Source organism: Rhea pennata, chromosome 5 (assembly GCF_028389875.1).
Source record: "Rhea pennata isolate bPtePen1 chromosome 5, bPtePen1.pri, whole genome shotgun sequence".
In the NCBI taxonomy this organism is placed as follows: Eukaryota; Metazoa; Chordata; class Aves; order Rheiformes; family Rheidae; genus Rhea; species Rhea pennata.
Genome location: NC_084667.1, coordinates 58654676 through 58674148, shown reverse-complemented (window position 1 = coordinate 58674148; position 19473 = coordinate 58654676). Strand labels below are relative to the sequence as shown.

At 38.0% G+C, this 19473-nt stretch overlaps 1 protein-coding gene across 9 annotated transcripts in view; it reads left to right on the top strand.

The window, feature by feature from the left end:
- The window catches only part of CDC42BPB (CDC42 binding protein kinase beta), a 93413-nt gene extending 74155 nt beyond the window's left edge, over positions 1 to 19258 (top strand). For 3 of the 9 annotated variants that reach the window (XM_062576794.1, XM_062576791.1, XM_062576789.1), the window contains 14 exons: positions 741 to 877; positions 1451 to 1590; positions 3130 to 3211; positions 6043 to 6259; positions 6675 to 6737; positions 9413 to 10009; positions 12650 to 12747; positions 12860 to 12944; positions 13096 to 13216; positions 13317 to 13434; positions 13736 to 13921; positions 14566 to 14674; positions 14784 to 14854; positions 17519 to 19258. In XM_062576794.1, coding sequence (XP_062432778.1) covers positions 741 to 877; positions 1451 to 1590; positions 3130 to 3211; positions 6043 to 6259; positions 6675 to 6737; positions 9413 to 10009; positions 12650 to 12747; positions 12860 to 12944; positions 13096 to 13216; positions 13317 to 13434; positions 13736 to 13921; positions 14566 to 14674; positions 14784 to 14854; positions 17519 to 17650 — 2156 coding nt within the window. In that variant the 3' untranslated portion in view covers positions 17651 to 19258. The remainder of the gene's footprint in view (positions 1 to 740; positions 878 to 1450; positions 1591 to 3129; positions 3212 to 6042; positions 6260 to 6674; positions 6738 to 9412; positions 10010 to 12649; positions 12748 to 12859; positions 12945 to 13095; positions 13217 to 13316; positions 13435 to 13735; positions 13922 to 14565; positions 14675 to 14783; positions 14855 to 17518) is intronic. The other 6 variants (XM_062576792.1, XM_062576790.1, XM_062576798.1 and 3 more) reach the window with 3 other exon arrangements.
- Positions 19259 to 19473: the final 215 nt, after the last annotated feature.

Sequence of the window (19473 nt, the reverse complement as noted above, 5' to 3'; positions counted from 1 at the left end):
CTGCCAGCACTTGCCCTGGGGCTCCTTGTTTTCTCATGTTGCTGACAGTTCTGAACTTTGTTCCAAACTTGCAGAAAAAGATGTAAAACAGTATTTTTTTTTTCTTAGTGTTTCTATGAACTTGAGTCGTCTTTACTTATGTTTTTTGATTAAATACTGCATCATGAATTTTCCCATTTGCCTTTCTACTCGATTCTGATAGCTACAGAACAAACTAGAATCACATTGACATATCTCCAGCAGAACAAAATTTTCACCATGTTCCACCCCCTATCACTTGTTTTCCCTAATTTCTTCTCTTCTAAGTACTGGTGACTACCATAAAATATAGCGGTGCCATGCCTGCACTTCTGGAGGCTTGTGGAACTGGCTATATTCTGTAGCTTTTCCCTGTTCTGTGACCTGTGTAATAACGACACCTTCTGAAAAAGGTGAATTTATTATGTGGCTGTGGTGAGCACCTGCAGTGCTTCGTGTGTAACCCTCAGCTCTCCTGCTGGGAGCAGATTGTGGCTGCAAGAACAAGCCAGGCAGACTGCTCTGGCCTGCTCCCTCTCCTGGCTGTCCCATACAATATCTAGGTGTGTGCATTCCTTTAGTGTAGTGAGCTATTGCAAAATCTGACCAGCAATTTCAGCATAATTAATTGATTTGCTGTTTGTGAGAGCAGACCACTTTCATTTCCTGTTACAATTGACTCATATGTGCATTTCACAGTGGATTTTCTCTTTTGTATTTAGTGTGTTCATTTGCATGCCATGTTTCCTGCAAGGATAGTGCACCTCAGGTCTGTCCAATACCCCCTGAGCAAGCCAAGAGGCCTCTTGGAGTAGATGTGCAAAGAGGAATAGGAACCGCCTATAAAGGCTACGTCAAGGTAACAGAGTCTTTTGTTCTTGGATAAGAGAACAATGCTAAACTTCACTTACAGTTATGTAGTTTGGAAGCTCTCAGTATGTTTAAACATCTCATAAACTCTATTAAAGCCTTAAGGCTTTTTGTGCAATTTATGTAGTGTATTCAGCACTTATGGCTTTAGATATGCAAGAAAGAGTGGATTTTAGTAGAACAGCTGAAGACTGGGCATCTTAGCTACCAGAAGTACCAGAAGAAAACTTACTTTAAGGAAGATTTCTGTCATAGTTGATGTAAACATAATAGAAAAAGTAAATTGTCCTATTTTTGTATTTGTGGACGGTACAGACCAAATTGTTTATTGGAATACATTGTTTATTAAACTGAAACAGATAATAGATGAACTTAAGGGAGGAAAAATACTGCTTGGTTCTTTGTGGGGTTTTTTGTTTGTTTTTCCCTTCCACTCAGTTTTGAAGGGCAAGTAAAGTGTATTTAGATTCCATTAATGTAAATATGAGCTTTACTAAATGTCCCTTCTTCCTGTGTCTTCTATGGATTTCCATGTAATAAGCAATCAGTTATTTACACACAGGTTCCGAAGCCTACAGGAGTTAAGAAAGGGTGGCAGAGAGCTTATGCAGTTGTTTGTGACTGTAAACTCTTCTTATATGATGTGCCTGAAGGGAAATCCACGCAGCCTGGAGTTGTTGCAAGTCAAGTCTTGGATCTCAGGTTTGTATTGTCATGATAGAGTAGAAATCCTGTGTACTTTTTCCTTAACAAGAATATTTATTTATGATAACACAAGAAACTTTTGGATCATAAGAGCTCTTGTCTGAGAAGACCTGTGTATTCTGAGCATACAATTCAGCTAAGTTGAGGCTGAAAGAATTGGCACAAAAATGATAAGCCACTTAAGTGAAATGATTATAGTATTAGCATGTTCTTTCCTAGTATTCTGTATGCCCAAATGGAAAATGGAAAAGCTTTGCAAGATTGGTCCTTCCCCTGCATTCTGAGCAAAATAGTGAGTCACACATCATCCCATGGCCAGGAATTTCAAGAACATTAAGAAGAAACTAAGTAGTCTTCAGAAAAGCACCAACTTATTTGCAGTGTGACTCTGAACCTCCATCCTCATACAAGTCATTTTTTCACAATGAAACATTTTAACACTGAACACCGTCTGCAAAAGATCTGATACTTATATTTATCAGAGTAAACAAGAATTTTTAATTCTAATTTACTGAAACATCAAGAAAGTGTAATATCCTGCTATACTGTTACAGTGTCTTCTGTCTCTGTTCAGTATAAAGTTTGCATTTACAAGCACCTTCTGAACACTATTGCCGTGGAGTTGCACCAGTATTGGTATTCTTTTCCCAGTTATTCTCTGAGAGCTGGCACCGATGGTTCCCTTTGACCTGCCAGCAGCAGGAAAAGAAGTGTGGATGTATAGCAAATAACAGTGTTCATATCACTACATTGCTTGAAGCACCCAAGCTAGTTAGTGTACTAACTGTCCCATGCTTTCTCTGCTGATTGTAGCTGCTTCTTTGAGTCTGTCTTCTGAGGATCCTTAGATGTTTTAATAGACATTAACCACAACTACTATGAATTCTAGTGTGGGCAAGTTTCAGGCATTAGTGTAATCTTTGCACTAAAATTGGCAATTATGGTGATCAGCTTGGTCATATGCAGTTAAATAGGCTTGTGTAGACAAGCCCTCTGGGGTGGATCACTGTGAAATGCAAAAGTTGTTCTGATGTCTGTTTATTTTACTGTAATAGAGAATAAAATCTAGTCATTTTGAAAACCCTTATTTGCATCCCACAAACTATAATTATGTTGCCAAGAGCTTTTTATGTGATTTTTCTTTTTTTCCAAAGGCCCCTCTCTTGCTACACATTGAGGTATGAATTATTCATTTCTAATGTGTCTGCTGGGCTGGAAGAGCAATTTTCTTGCTGCTAATTGTAGAATCGGTGTGATCAGTAAACCAAAAACCAAAGGCAGTCCACTTGACTTCAGGTGGACTGAGTTACATGTACTGAATGCTGTAGAATCATAACTAAAGCTTGAGCTCTTTGGGTCAAGAGCAGTTCCTAGCATAACAAAGCAGTAATCCCAGTTGTGACCTCTGTGCAGTGTTACAAGATTACAGCCTGTTGAAACAGTTGCAATATCAGTTAGATTTTTGTTTAATTTTTGCACAAGTATATGCCTGTGTGGATATGTATATGATTCTGTTGTTTTCTTTTCTTTAACTAGAGATGAAGATTTTTGTGTGAGCTCTGTCCTGGCATCAGATGTAATACATGCAACTCGTAAAGATGTCCCTTGTATATTCAGGGTATGGCTATCAATTCATTCTTAAAGAAAATACAAATTAAATATCAGTGTTCTGTTTTCATTGTGAAGTATGTCATCTATATGTAATGTTTACTGTATTAAGCAAACTTCATTTTTTCCCATTGCAGAAGTATTAGAATTTATAAGAGATGATGAAATGTGTATAAAAGTGATACAGTACTCACAGTTGGGAGTTCTAGAGGACAGCTTTGGAGACAATGCTGTAACAGAGTAGAAAAATATATTAATAACCAGTAACTATAATCCATTGAATTTAAATACAGAAACTCTCACTGTTTTCAGCTGCAATCTCTGATCTGCCACTCATTTGGTTCTTTAGGGTTTTACTAAGGAAATGTCTTGACTACTTGATACTTTTGTGGCTCTGCTAGCTATTTTGTGGGAATATTTTCTGCAGTGGATTTTCATCATTCACTGCTCCAACTTTGTTTTTCCTCTTACTGGTTTCTCGGTGTATGTTTTTCTAATTTAGATTTGCCTACCCTCTTCTCAGATTAGCAAATACTGAATATTGTGGGGAAAGGACTTCTGAGGACAAGATGAGCAATGCAGAACGGTGGTTGATTTGTTCAAGATCAGGGCATCCATACAGTATAGCCTGCGTGACTTGGTACTCTAATTTCTGCCTGCCCTTTTTAACTGAAAGGGCATCTGACTGAGAAAAAGCTTTTGTCAGACAATCCTCGTATAAAAATATTTGTGTGAACGAACATCATTAAATGTCTCCACAGTTTGACCAGATTATTAAACACTAAGGATATCTGATGAATTAATGAAAGAAAATAAGAAATGTTGTGTGAGAATATCTGTTTAGATCCCCTGTTGACAGGGACCAGAGAAGATATTGCTAAGAGTGTATCTCTTTTCTCAGTTTTATGTCCTCTTCTAAAGAAGGAATTCCTACAATTGGAAACCAGTGACATCTGATACAAGAGAATCTATTTTCTTAATTAAATGTAATTCACTCTGAACATCATGTCTCCTAAGTCTGTGTCTCACTGGCATAATGTCATAGAATAACATACACCCAACCGTTAAAAATACTTTATATCATCTTAAAAATAGTTTATATCATCTGTATAGAAGATATGGTCCTTTGGCCCACCAAAGACAGATCTTCATTGTTTTGGAACTTCTGCTATCAAAAACCAACGCCAGAACGTTGCCAAACATTAAGATATTGCCACCTCTGACCCTGCATGAAATCAAGAAAAGGAAGAACGTGTCTAAAACTCCAACATCTCTCGGTGGTAACCAACTAAAGCTAGATGTTAGGCTATCCTAACATCCAGGCACTGTGCAGTCTAAGTTCTTCCATAGATAAATTTTTAACCTGTGTAATAATAGATGGTGCCTGTAGGTGAGATCCTTCCATAAGTTAGCAGTTTAAGTTAAAAAGACTTGAGTTTCATAGCAAATAAGAGATTTTTGCATGATGAATAAGGCTAGGTATATTATGACCATTTTTTCAGACTTGACTGCATAAAAGATACCACCGTGAAAAGATGGAGGAGTGCTACGTGGCAGTGCTTCAAAGAGAGAGCTGCAGCTGAAGTCTCCTTTTTTTCCCCCCAAATGTAGAAATATTGTCCATTATACCTACAGCCATCTTTAAAATGTTGATATTTAGTTACAGTTCCGCACATATACAAAGTCTGATGCAGAGTAATACAGACTATGATCCAGTGCAAGCCAGTCAGTTCTTTCCTATTACACTTTCATTTCCTATTACACTTTCATCTTACTTCTGGATTTCTGTCTTTCACATCTCGTTATCCCAAAGTTATTTGCAGACTATTTTCTTTAAGGTGAGTGGCCTTGCTTAATTTACTCTTTCAGGAGGAGTAGGTTCCCTAACCATGTCAACCATGTTTATGGTAATTTTTCTTATGCAGGCATATAGACTGAAGGTGTTTTATTCCACGTACAAATAGTTACAGCATTCAGTTCTGCGCTACTGGGTTTTTCTTCTATTTAACTACTGTTATTTTAAAAAAATGTTTTGAGGCCTGATACTGATTGATGCCCTGTTTGTGACTGAAAACAGTTCCATGTTTCTTCATACAGGACACAAGCTAAAATAAAGGGTTAATAAGTGTGTACTGTGACCAGCAGATGGTTCCTGGATAGTTTTCCTGTTCAGAATGCATTCTGCTTGGAGATCTGTTGGATAATTTCCCTGAAAATTAGATGAAACCACTGTGGTTTTATTTTAACTTAGGAAAAGGGAAGAATGGAATATTTCACTCTCAAAGGAATGTTTTCCTTCTGAACCTTTAATGAAATATAAATATGAAATATGAATTGCTTTTCTCTCTGGACATGTATTTTGAGAACTGAGCAGCAAAATCAAAATCTAGAATAGATTGTATCAGCACGGTTGCATTAAATGCATCTGACTCAAAGCATGTATTTCATTTTCAGTAAGTTATTAAAAAATATGAGGGGAGAGGGTTCAGAAAAAATTATTGCATACTAATAAAATTCCAGTTCAGAACAGGAAGTAGCCTTTTACTGGCATGTATTAAAATGGTAATTGTAGGAAAGGAATGTAGTATTCCTTTCCCATATTTTAGGATTCACAACAGTTAAGAAAGACAGTATTTTTAAACAAAAATGGTGAAGTTTGTGCATTTTTTCCAAGTTCTGTGACCATATTATGTGCGTGCTGTGTTACCATACCATTTATGTATATTATAACGTTGTTACAAAAGTGCATTTTACTTTCAACAGCTCTGTAAAGTATATTTTATTGATGACAATAGACTTTTATTGCTAGATGTTAATTTGACTTTCTCTATCTGTTAAAAGGTGACAGCTTCTCTCTTAGGTTTGCCTTCAAAGTCTTGTTCTCTGCTGATCCTGACGGAAAATGAAAATGAGAAGAGAAAGTGGGTTGGAATTCTAGAAGGGTTGCAATCTATCCTGCACAAAAACAGGCTGAAAAACCAAGTTGTGCATATTCCACAAGAAGCCTATGACAGTACACTGCCTCTTATTAAAGCAAGTTTAGCTGCTGCTATTGTAGGTATGTTTGTTTTAACTTTTACGACGTATGTATGAATTGCTAGAGCTTTTAGGTAGGCATCTGCAAAGAAAATACTGATGCCTTGAAATAAATTTGTCTGGATTAAATACCTTCGTATGAATTTAATAATGGGGAAATGCTAATCTTGCGTTAATACTCAAGTTTCTGCAACTATTTGTAGTAAATAATACTGTTTAGTTAATTAACAGATTGTTTTAGCAAAACAGTGTATATTTTATATAACATACTTTTGAAAGGTAGACTGCATAAACTTAAGCAAAATTGATTTTCTGTTGAAGATTGTTCAGTTACTTTTTGCTCAGAAATTTTCTAGCTGTTCAAAGGAAATGATCTGTTTTAAAGATAACATTAAACATAACTGAATTAATAGGTTTTTTTTCCCTTCCTTGTTTAGATCGTGATAGAATAGCAATTGGTTCAGAAGAAGGACTGTATGTGATAGAGGTGACCCGTGATGGTAAGATAGGCCATAATGTATGTAGTAATTACATATTGAATAATGAGCACCATAACTTTTAGTGCTGTTTGAATGTAGGTGACACAACAGCCTTTCATGTATAGTGAGCTAAGCACTCAGTTAATTGATGAGAGGGAAAAGTGAATGTGAGATATAAACACTAATTTGGTCATTATCATTAATTTCAGCCAGTCAGCTGAATATAGGCAGTCAGCCAAGTTACAGTGCGTGTTCTGACATTTCTCACCTTAACTTTGTTTCCACAGCAGATAACAAAACGCTTCAGTACTCAGAGCACACACTACAGCAGCTGATGCTCTGTGAATAGTCAGGCACTTAGTAACAGAGCAGCGTTAAGAAGTGATGCAGATTAAAAATTAATCTGCTTTTCTGATATCCTTTTTGAAGTTACCATTAGGAAATAATAGTTTTACCTTTCTTTTTGTCTTCATAAGCAGCCAAGGATTCCTTGAGCAGAACTATATTTTTTTATAACTCCTGAGCTGCTCTAAGTTTAGAGGACACTAAATCCTACTCTTCATGGCATGAGAGCGAACAGCCTTTGCTATCTGACCAACCTGTTTCTAGCAAAATACTTAATATTTTCTTCACCTGTATTCACAGCTTCTAAGCTTAGGTTCTTCTGTTGTCTTTAACCATCCGGGATTTAGGGATGTTGAGGTCAGTGATACAGATTTGTAAAAGTAGTAAATGCCAACTTGTTGGCATCTATTGTTGGCAATGTTGGGTCTCTTTGCCAACTTTAGATAAATTACTGTGACAGCCTCCTGTGAAAAAACCTGTATGTCTCTCTCTAATTACTGTCAGAGTTCAAAAATGGTATGTCCTAAAATTTTGATGGAAGTATGTAAAGTTCCTGTTTCAACGTAAAATACAGCAGTGATTACAGTTTTTAAAAACTTACTGGACATACTAAGTAAAAATTGAGTTAAAGTCAGAAATGTGGTTTTGAGGTGAAAAGCAAAATACTATTACTTCCTCTTGCTTAAAATAAGCTATTGCCCAATTCTAGGAGAAACTGGTTTATACGTGCAGATGTCAGATTCTTGAAATTCTTTTTTTTAGCAGTAATAAATGCCATTCCTTTGAATATACTTCCAGTGGTCACCATTTTGCAACTACTTAGATATAATAACTACTTTAGAGGCAAGAAATGCCAGAGAGATTTCAATACAGCTTTTAATAGTAGTCAAATTCTACATCTAACTGGAAAGCCTGTCCTAGAAGGGAACAATCATCTGCATCACTGTATCACATGTAAAAGTGAAAACAACTTGTCAGCTTTAGTTTTAGGTTAAATGCTTCTTTTGAGTTTTCTAGGGACAACATCTGTGTGTTAATAGCATTTTTATGAACAGTAGTCTCTATTTTATGACCGTTATTCTCAGTGTTTAACTGCCGGATGGTTATATCAAGGGTCTTTGGTCAGCGTGTCAACTGGTTCTTGACAAATAGACTGAACTGTACACTGGAAATGGAACTAGGGAAAAATCTTTTTTCTCTGTGGTAAAGTACAAGCACTGGTTATTTTGTAGAAAATATATTCAGTTGTATCATCTGTTGAAGTGTTTGAGCTTGGTGGAAAAACCACGAAAACACTTGGTTTTGTGAAACAGAACGGTCAAGTTCTTGTAACGATTCTAGTACTTGGCTAGTCTACTCAACCATTACTGAAAAAAATGCATATAATTTCCAGTTAATATTTCTTGTTTTGATGATGATTCACAAATATTTTGAATACATTCAGCCAACAGATAAGTGAATATGGTGTTTTAATTTAACTGGCTTGTGTATATTACGCATTGTTTCCTATTTCGGAATTTTTTAGTCTTTTCTATTTGAATCGCTTGAAATACTGGCTTCCTGAAAATGCTAATATACCCACTATCCCAAAGGTAGAACAAGATGTACCTAACCCTATTAGATTCACCTAACCCATTCTTGGAAAAAATCTTCGAAGGGTGAAGATGCCCCAGTTTCCATAGATGACCTAACTAGACTTTACTTACTAGGTTTTCCTTAGTGTCTGTGCTAACCCTCCCTTGCTGCAACTTAAGCGTGTTGCTACTTACCATTACTCCAAGACATATAATTTTTTTTGTTTGTTTTGTTTTTGTTTTTGTTTTGTTTTGTTTTTGCCTTTCCCTTTAGGTATTTAAAATCCACATATTGCCTTGCCTTTTGTATTGGGATGAGACCGTTTCTAACAATACAGCATTTTGTGTCTTCACTTCTCAACACTAAATACTTTGTATTTTTCCTCTTTTGTTCTCCCAATTCTATCTTCTGCTGTAATTTACTAAAGATATCAATATTTTTCCTGAATAGGAGACCATTTTCAGAAGTTAATCTTGTGGTGTATTGATATGTTAAGAATATTATTATTTATAATATTTTTTCTCCTTTTACTAGAAGTTAAGCAGCCTTTTCCTGCTTAGTGTTGCTGAGACTTTGTATCAGTGAAAGAGTTACAGGCGTATTTTGTTCTGAAAATTCATAAAGGAGCATCTAGGGCGTGTGTAATGAGTGCTCTTTCTTACTGGGGATGCATTTGTGTTTAAATTTATTTTCTGACACCAGTACGTAACACTGCCATGTTTCTTGGCCCGATAGTTGTATTGTTTAGCTTACGGTAGCTCTTGTCCTCTTTGCAGTGATAGTCCGAGCTGCTGACTGTAAGAAGGTGTACCAGATCGAGCTTGCTCCCAAAGAGAAGATCATCATCCTCATCTGCGGTCGGAACCACCACGTCCACCTCTACCCCTGGGCCTCTCTGGATGGATCGGAAGGAAGCTTTGACATGAAGCTTGCAGAAACTAAAGGATGCCAACTGATTACAACTGGAACCCTGAAGAAAAGTTCTTCAACTTGTTTGTTTGTGGCTATCAAGCGACAGGTTTTTTGCTATGAAATTCACAGAACTAAACCTTTCCACAAAAAATTCAGTGAAATTCAGGCTCCAGGGACTGTACAGTGGATGTCAGTGTTCAAGGACAAACTCTGTGTTGGCTACCAGTCTGGGTTCTCTCTGTTGAACATCCAGGGAGATGGACAATCTATAAACCTGGTAAATCCTAATGACCCCTCGCTTATGTTCCTCTCACAGCAGTCTTTTGATGCCCTTTGTGCTGTGGAGCTCAGTAATGAGGAATACCTGCTTTGCTTCAGCCATATGGGAATATACGTCGATTCACAAGGTCGAAGGTCACGCATGCAGGAACTAATGTGGCCTGCAACTCCTGTTGCCTGTAGTATGTATATGTTTCTCTGTTGCCATATCCCTGTTGCTGCTTTACTTGTCTAAAAATAATCGGCATGTATTCTATTTTTGCTTTGGTTTGTCTTTCAATATCTACAGTTTTAAGTTTTGATGAGTGACCAGGCTACATAGTTCTTCCTGATGATGGTTTGGGACTTGGCAATCTCTTGCACAGAGATCCTGAAAGTTGCAAGAAAAGAAGCTCTATCTGGTTATAGGACACAGAAAAATTAATAACGTAACACAAAATCTCTTTAACAGAGAGTAGCCCTGAATGCAGGACAGTACAAGACTACTGGTTCTGTAAAATTTTGTAAAGATATGTGCTCTCCTGAAGAGCATAAAAGTATAGCTGTCTTTAGGATGTCTTGTGTGTCCTGTACTGAAAGTAAAATGGAAAGCTGAAGATCAGATGTAACTGTGACTCAAAAGGTTCATAAAAATAACAAAATACAAGGCAGAACTAGTTGCAATTCACTCATTTTTGTTTTATTTTTAAGGAGAAAATTTCCAAAAAAAAAATAGGTGGGTAAAGGCAATTTTTCAATTACTCTGCTCTTCTCAGGAACCTAGATTTATCAGCTAGTTAGTACAGAAGCATGTTGGGGGGATTCTTTTCAGGCTCAATAGTCAAAGGCAGTTCATGATAAAACCTAGCTTTCTATTTGGAGCTCAAATAGCAGTTAATATTTTTGGAGTGACTGAAGGCAAGAAATATCCTGTTTAAATAGTGCGCTGAGCAGCTAGCTGCTCATTGGTTTAATCAGGCTAGGCCCTGATTAATTTTGTTTGTTTTATTTTAATCGTCTTGAACTGAAATTGTTTACCTGCTTTACCTTGTTCTGTGCAGAAATTTAAAGCAAAGATGAAAGGAAAGAAAATAGTCACAAATTTACTTTAAAACACCATCAGCCAAAGCTAGTGTTTCCTTTTCCTTAATCAGCTTTATAGTTTTTGTATTTCAGCAAAGTAGAGATGTTAGTTGATTGTTTTGTCTGTTATTGCTATTATTATAATCTGTTTTTACTGTAAACTGTTAATGCCATTCTTGCATATGCAATCCTGAGTGGCGTTGGCCTGGGCGTTTTTTTTTTTTTTTTTTTGTAGTAATATCAACTATGTCCACTCCCAAAGGAAGTTTGATTATTTCCCTTTTCATTAGCCTTGTTCTGCTTCCTCAGTCCTGGTGTCTTTCACTATTGAAGATGGCTTTTCCTCCCTTCCTGTTAACTGTCCCATCAGGTGATCATCGAAGTAGACACAGATCTCTCCCTGTTGAACTTTCTGCTACAGTAAAGTACAGTGTTGTTGAGAGAGCTTATGGAATGATGGAGACCTTTGTAGGTTATTCAGTCACTTCATGCAAGGAGAGACTGAGCTCTGTTTTAATACTCTGCTGTGTTACCTTGGGCAGTCTGTCTCGGCTGCAGTTACACCATGTGGTGTTGAAGCTGTGCTGAGCCAGTTCAGGCTTTGTAGGGCTGTTAGCTGGGGTGCAGTGCGAGTGCTTGGAGGCAGCGCAGGTCTTGAAGCTGTAATGTGGGTGAGCCCAGTTTAGACATTCTGGGACCCAGTTCAGACTTGATTGAGCTCATCAACTTGGTAAGTTCTGGTTTTGCCATTGAGCTGGCATTTGGTGTCTACATCTGATGCTCTCTGGCCTCCCTTCATCTGTACATTCAAGCCAACCATGACCCCGTATAACAGGCAGCTAACCCTAAGTCACTTCTGGGATGCACATTCATGGTAGCTGTCCCAGGTTGTCTTTGAGGGAATTTAAGAGCACGCCACTGAAATCTTATTTCAATTCTCGAAAGGCGATTTTGTAATGCGTTAAATATTCTATTGTGTTTTTCCCTTTCTGTTTATCGAAGCAGTTCTCTCAGCTGAGTTTCTTCTGTTGAGTCCATAAATTTCTAGTAACTGCTCTTTACATCAGGATGCAATCCTTATATGAGGAAAAGCATGTTGATACAAAGAGTGGTAATAGTTCTTGATTTTCTTTTCTTTTGAGGTAAAATAGTTATTTGCTGACACCTTTTATTTCAAGGAAAGAAAAAAAGTTTAGAAGAGAAAGCAGGTTGTGGGCTTTATGTATTTGTGACCCTTTCCTGTTAACTTGGTGGCAGCAACCCCTGCTTGAATATCTAAAACTAGATAATTGTTAGCCAAAGAGGAAGGAATTTTAAAATAGCTCTGCAGCATGACTTCATGACCCACCTCACAGATGGTTACCGTCTCTTTCCCCCTGCACACAGTAGATGTAGTTTATGCTTCCAAAGTGTTGCGGTCTTGCATGTTTAGAAAAGCTAGCCTCATACAGGCTATTCCTACCAAATAACCAATTTATTATGCATTCAGAAACTTCAGCTGCCGTTTTGCAATTTAATGAAATCATAATTTGAAATTAAAAATACTGAAAGGATCAAATTTAAATCTGTGATGCTGGTGTAGTTGTAGCAAATTTATTGTCAAAATATTCGTTTGAAAGAGTTTGACTGGGAGGGGAGTGCTTTTAATGCATCTTACACATAGTGGAAAACTTGTAACTATTAAAATTTGCTCAGATTTATGTCAATTCTAGATTTCTGAAACATCATTATTGTTTCCTGTTTGTTTTTAAAATATACAGGTTGTAATTCTTCATATGTAACAGTGTACAGCGAGTATGGTGTTGATGTATTTGATGTTAACACTATGGAATGGGTCCAGACTATTGGCCTGCGAAGGGTACGTAGTTTTCTTCCAGTGCAGAACTTGACTGGACTAATTCCAAATGAGAAGTTTCCTTGCACTGTATGCTGGGCTTGTTAATTCCTTGCCTCTTCCTTTTTCAAAACAGATCAGACCCTTAAACATGGATGGAACACTAAATCTCCTTAACTGTGAGCCGCCAAGACTAATATATTTCAAGAACAAGTTTGCAGGTGTGTATTGAGCAAGACATAAATGGGAAAGTGATACCAAAGTGACTAGATAATTTTAAGCAATGTTACTTATACATGAGATGAAACTTGTATTGGATACTTCTGGATCAACATGTACCTATGTGTGTAAAATTGCATTGTGATATTACAGCAGGAGCTGTCCTCAGTGTACCGGAAACATCTGACAACAGCAAAAAGCAAATGCTTCGAACTAGGAGCAAAAGAAGATTTGTATTTAAGGTTCCTGAGGAAGAGCGGTTACAACAAAGGCGGTAAGAATTTAATCACACAACTAATGCATGATGACATGCAGAGACTGAGAATAATAATAGTAAAAATCACTCTTCCTCTATCTTTTTCCCACCCCCGCAGGGAAATGCTTAGAGACCCTGAGCTAAGGTCAAAGATGATTTCTAACCCAACAAATTTCAACCACGTGGCTCATATGGGACCAGGAGATGGAATGCAGGTTCTCATGGACCTCCCGTTGGTAAATATATTTGAAAGGGAGAGGGATATATGTGCATTTGTTCTTACTCTGAAAAACTGTGAAGATGAGCTACATAGGGGTCAGTTCTCGTCTCTGTGCCAAATTCTTCTAATCATTTTGAGAGAAGTGAACCTTCCTGATGTACAATGCTTCTAAATCCTGCTCAAGGAAATACTGTTTGCTGACTTAAGAATGGGACACTAAAAGAAACAGATATCATTGCCAGGAGTTTGTTAGTACTTTTATAAATAATCAGTCTTTCCTCCTTCCTTTTTTCTTGTTTGTCTTCTTAAAATAATAGAATGAATTTCCTTCCCCCTCATCCTCTCGACATTCTACTCTGGTATCACCTCCAACAGGCTTTGAGCACGTCTATCACATGAGCCCTGTCTCTGCTGAAATCTTTCTCCAGAGCGACCATTCCTCACTACAAGGCTCCCCTCTGCTTTCTTCCTCTTCCTGTCCCTCCTCTGCTTCCCTAGCAAGGGTAGGAATAGCTACAAACCATTAGGAACTGGAATGGTGTGCTGTGGCACCTCACCAATTCTAGAGCAGAAAGGGGAAATATTAATGCCTGGGAAGATGAGTACTAATATGCACGTGAGTTGCAATGCTTTATAGCTTTATTTTTGGCTTTGGATGTAACAAATACAACATGTTGTGAGCTACTTTAGTGTCAAGTCTGTGAGAGTAAGGTCAAAGGGATGCTTTTATGTTCTATACCTTCCACTTTATAGCTGCTAGCCAGGTTTTTTCTTGTCATTCTCAGCTAGCCCGGATAAGGATAATGTATCTGTCCTTTCAGCAGAAAGAATCGGGAAAGCAGAGCTGTTGGTGCCCTCACTGCCCCCTTGTAGAGGGTTTACTGATTGACAGGTTTCAGTGGCTTCTGTCTCCAGCAGGTGGGAGGAGTGTCTAGCATGGCTGCTGTGGGGCTTAGCTCTTTCTCTGTCTTTCTCAGGGTTTGTGTCTGTTTCTGAAAATATGTGGATGTAGTCAAGTAAGTTCAGAGCTTTTCTACCAATGCTGGGTTGCAATAGCTTCAAAAGCACAGTAGAGCTTTCGTGGGAAAGAAGCCTTAACTGGACAGCTTTCGTTACTGGCTAACAAGATGTTTCATTTCTACTGTAGAGTGTTTTACCTGCTGCCCAGGATGAAAAACCGTGTCCCTCTACAGCTAACCTTTCACGGCAGCAGCAGCAGCAGAGAAACAAAACATACATTTCCTGGCCCTCATCAAGTAAGGCTGAAAGCAAGCTTGTCAGTTCTAAGCTCTAATTTACAGCCTCAACAAATGTGTAAAACTGTTTCTATTTTTTTTCTTTTTGTTTTTTTTTCTTTCTCTGCAGGTGGCAGTGATGTGGGAGGAGCCATTCCTTCCCGGAGTATGTCCGATCCTGATCAGGAGTTTGACAAAGAGGTAAAGTGGTTTTTATTATGTGGAGACTGACAACATCTTGTTGCTGTAGGTTTTCTTTTTCCAAGATATTAAATATCTGAGGAAATACTTTGTAAAGATCATGTTTTTATGGAGATGTTTTTCTTCTGCAAATGTTTTCTCCAGCATGTAACATCTGATTGTAAACTACATAAGCCGCCACTAAAGCAAAGCTTTAGTGAAAATATCTTTTTATGATGATATTTTAAGATGGACTGTGTTTCAAATTAAGCTTTGTAGAGAAGGGAAATCTGACTAATCGATAAAGTATCCCTGAAGCCCCTAAAGATGTTCTCTGGGCTGTTAGCATAGAGTAGCAAAGTAATGCTGCTAGCTGGATAGCTTTCCGTGCGATCCTAAGGAACTTGTCCTGTAACTTCAGAAGGAACGACATTCTGAAATACATAAAAGCACTTTTTGCAAGTTTGTAAGTGCTAGTTGTCACCAACCTGAAAACTTCCTGACAGCACAAAGCTGCTGTCCTTTCCTGAGTCTGAGGAGAACAGGTGTATGATTTTGGGGGGGGGGGGGTCTTGTTTTGACGTGGGTGTAGCTTCTTGCAAGCTTTTCAAGCTTTTGCCACCTGAGCAGTATCAGTAAGAGACAAACTTCTGGACCAAGAACTCTGCATTTTCTTAGAGCTTTTTGTTGTCTGACTAGGCACGTGTAAAGATCCGGATTTTGAATGGTGTACTCAGTACTCTCCTGAAACTGGACCTTTGCAAGATACTTTAGTACACCCTAAGTTGAAGTGTCTGGAGTTCTAGTCACAGCCATATCACTGACTTCCTTTGTCATCTTAAGCAAACAATTAAAAGCAGCATGTTATAATGTGGGTGCCTAAACTGTCTTGAATTTTCAAAGGTGGTCATGGCAGGCTGTTTCAGTTGACTTCATTTTACTACAAGCATCCTTCCCAAGTTCCGTTACGTTCCATATTATAATTTCCCTCTGTAGGCACAAGTAGCGGTAGGTACTGAGAGTTTTTAGTGTTTTCTTTTTTTGGTAGACCTTACAATTTCTTAGAACTTCTTAAATTTAAAAAACAGTAGCTCATAACTTTTAAAAGAAGGCTGTGATATCACCTTCTGGTTTTATATTATTTTTCCGATGGGTTATAGCTTTATCACAGCATGAGCTGCATTGTTTATCATTAGGATAATCTTGTTATAGGTGATCTTGTAGTTGTTTGAGCCATGCAAAAATCTTGCAAACAGCATTATTCAAGGATGTCACTTTTCAATAGATTTGTCAAATATGTATGCTCTTTCCTGAAAGTAACTTACTGCAATGGTAGAAATTTTTCCTGTGACTTATTTCATTAGCTGTGAATTTGTGTAGTGCTCAGAGCTGTAACTGAGCAAAATAGTGTGAAACTTGCCACCCATCGTGCTGAAGCAAGACCAGGCTTTGGAGACAAATATCCGACAACCAGTCTAACACTGGAGAAGTAACTGAGAGATAGACTGTTTTTATTAGATGTTGACTGGGGGGCATCTTCAGTAGGTACATCTTTTTTCAAGATTTCCAGTCGATACTTAGCAACCTTCACTTTCTTATCATGCACTTAACATGCTTTTCTTTGTTGCTGGCACTGTTCAGTAAATAGTTCATATGCTTGCTTTCTTCCTTCCTTCTCACCAAACTGAGCACAATTTCACTGTAATTGTTTACATATTATATGAATCATAGAATCGGTAAGGTTGGAAGGGACCTCTGGAGATCATCTAGTCCAACCCCCCTGCTCAAGCAGGGTCACCTAGAACATGTTAGGGTTGCATCCAGGTGGGCTTTGACTATCTCCAGAGAAGGAGACTCCACAACCTCCCCGGGCAACCAGTTCCAGTGCTCCGTCACTCTCACAGTGAAGAAATTCCCCCTCACGTTCAGATGGAACTTCCTTTGGTTCAGTTTCTGCCCATTGCCTCTTGTCCTGTTACATGGGACAACTGAAAAGAGTTTGGCCCCCTTCCCTTGACACCCTCCCTTCAGGTGCTTCTAGACGTTGGTAAGATCCCCCCTCAGTCTTCTCTTCCCCAGGCTGAAGAGGCCCAGCTCTCGCAGCCGTTCCTCATAGGGCAGATGCTCCAGCCCTCTGATCATCTTCATAGCCCTACACAGGACTCTTTCCAGTAGCTCCAGGTCTCTGTTGTATTGGGGAGCCCAGAACTGGTCGCAGTACTCGAGATGAGGCCTCACCAGGGCTGAGCAGAGAGGGAGAATCACCTCCCTCGACCTGACGGCAACACTCTTCCTAATGCACCCAAGGATACCATGGCCTTCCTGGCCAATGATTGAATTCCTTGGCTATTTAAATTGCTTTTAAATTCTGCACAACAATAGATAGATAAATGTTTTCTATCAGAAACACTTTTCAGTGGCTAAAGGAGAGGAGATGGGGTCTGAGCAATTTCCATATACATTGCCATAATTCATGTTACATCAAAACATTGCCTCCAGGACTGCACTAAGGCTCGTTGAAGATAATGAAAGCATTTGTATTACTGTTTAGCTTTGAAATTAATTTAATGAACAGTACTTCATGTGTGTTGTGCTCCCTAATTTTGCCTTTCAGTGCTTCAAAAGTTTTTGAGTAGAAAGAATTGATATAAATAAATGTAATGTTTTTATGTTTTTTGTTAACAGCCTGATTCAGACTCCACCAAACAGTCTACTCCATCGAACAGCTCAAATCCAAGTGGTCCCCCAAGTCCCAACTCTCCTCATAGGAATCAGCTTACACTAGATGGACTGGACCAGTCAACCTGTGATGCATAACACTTCAGTTCTCACCGTTCTGGCTTCAATCATCCACTGCTCCATGGAGTATTCCAGAGCAGGGCAAAGCTGTCGCAGATGCTAGTGCCAAGACTGACACTGAATTGCTAGTGTTGTACAAGAATAATTATATATCCAGATTGTAGATACAAACTATTGAAATGAAGAAAATTCTTTACTAAATAGTGATTGAGTTTTTTATGCAGAATTGTTCACTGCTCAGTTATGGTTGATTCCTTTCTGCACAGCTGTGACACAGTTTTATTGCATAGGAGCATTTAAGGCCACCAGTAAATAGTCTTATTCTTATGCTGAAAAAGAAATAGAGAGAGATACTGATAATGTTGCTACAATATCAGGAATATTATTTTTCTATAGAATGATGTAATGTCTCATTAGCAGGAAATCCTTTTAGACACAATTTAGACCTCTGAATAGGAAATGCAAGCAGGTCTAGTTACATCCTCAGATAAATATACTTCTCCCTTTTTCCCATAACTGTTTGTTTCCTAACCCTTAAGGAGAATGCTAGGAAGCGTACGTTGTTCCCAGTATCAACAGAATCACCAAGAAGTGAAATAAAAGTTGGTTATAGTTTTGTGGCCTTTTAATTCATTTAGCCATTACATATTCAGCTGCATAACTGTCTTTCTATCTTTCTACCAACTTTAGTCTTGTACATAGGAGTACTACTACCAGTTACCCTGCTTTTTAGTCCTCATCAATCACAATCATTAGTCAGAGCTTTTAAAATATTGATAATTACTGCTGTGAAAAAAATTTACTCATAGTTCCTGCTATCTCCTTCTGAGAAATCTTCTCCTGGATTTTTGGGTGTAAAGACACACTACATTGTTTAGCTAGCAAACCTTCTTGTGGACACATGGCCCTTGAAGTCTGCTTGATCTAAGGGACTTTATCACTAAAACATCAGTCTACTGGTTACCAAATTGGAACGTGAAGGATGTGTAACTGAGGGTGCTGCTTTTTTTATTAATTGTATCCTCACCTGCATGAAGACCCCATGATTATTAATCAAGTATTGATCATGTAGAAAAATGCACAACACACTCCTGTATATTTTGCTATGGCCCACGTGCAGTGGTGATGTTTTGCGTGTATATTTAATCTCTTGCTTCCATGTATTATACATTTAGTAATCAAAGATTTGTGACCATGTTTCATTAAAAGCTTGTAATTAATTCAGTGGCTGGCATATCCAGTTTGTCATTGTCACACTAGTGTGCCTTCTGTGCCAATTTTATGACAGTTGGATGTCACTTATTTAAAATTTGGTTTAAATGGTCTAATGATATACCAATGGCTAATGTTCTATTCTGAAACACTGTATAGGACGTGCACTTATCTTTAGTTTAAACTGAGTGTTCTAGTCAACATTTAATCCTGTTACGTTAAGTGTTCGACAGTACTTGCTCTTTTTCTCAGATTATTGATAAAGGGGCTCAGTTAGAGCTGGACACTACTGCTTTGGGGTTTTCTGGTTTTTACTTTTTTAATGTAAGTCTAAGTCTTTGTAATTATTGAATTGTGAGAACATTTTTGAACAATTTACCTGTCAATAAAGCAGAAGAGGGAGGTTTTAAAGTTCATAGTTGTCTGTCTTGACGTGTGAAAACAGTCTACCATTGATGCTTGCTTTAGTTTCCTAATAAATTCACTTTGGCCACTTGAAAATTTTACATAAGCTAAAAGATACTTTGAACTCCATACCTGAACGCTGCAAGAAAGGTGTGTGTTTCTGTATGTAAATGCCTGTTCAGGAGAAAGAGGAGTTCTTTAAGTGGACTGTGGTGTTGAAATTG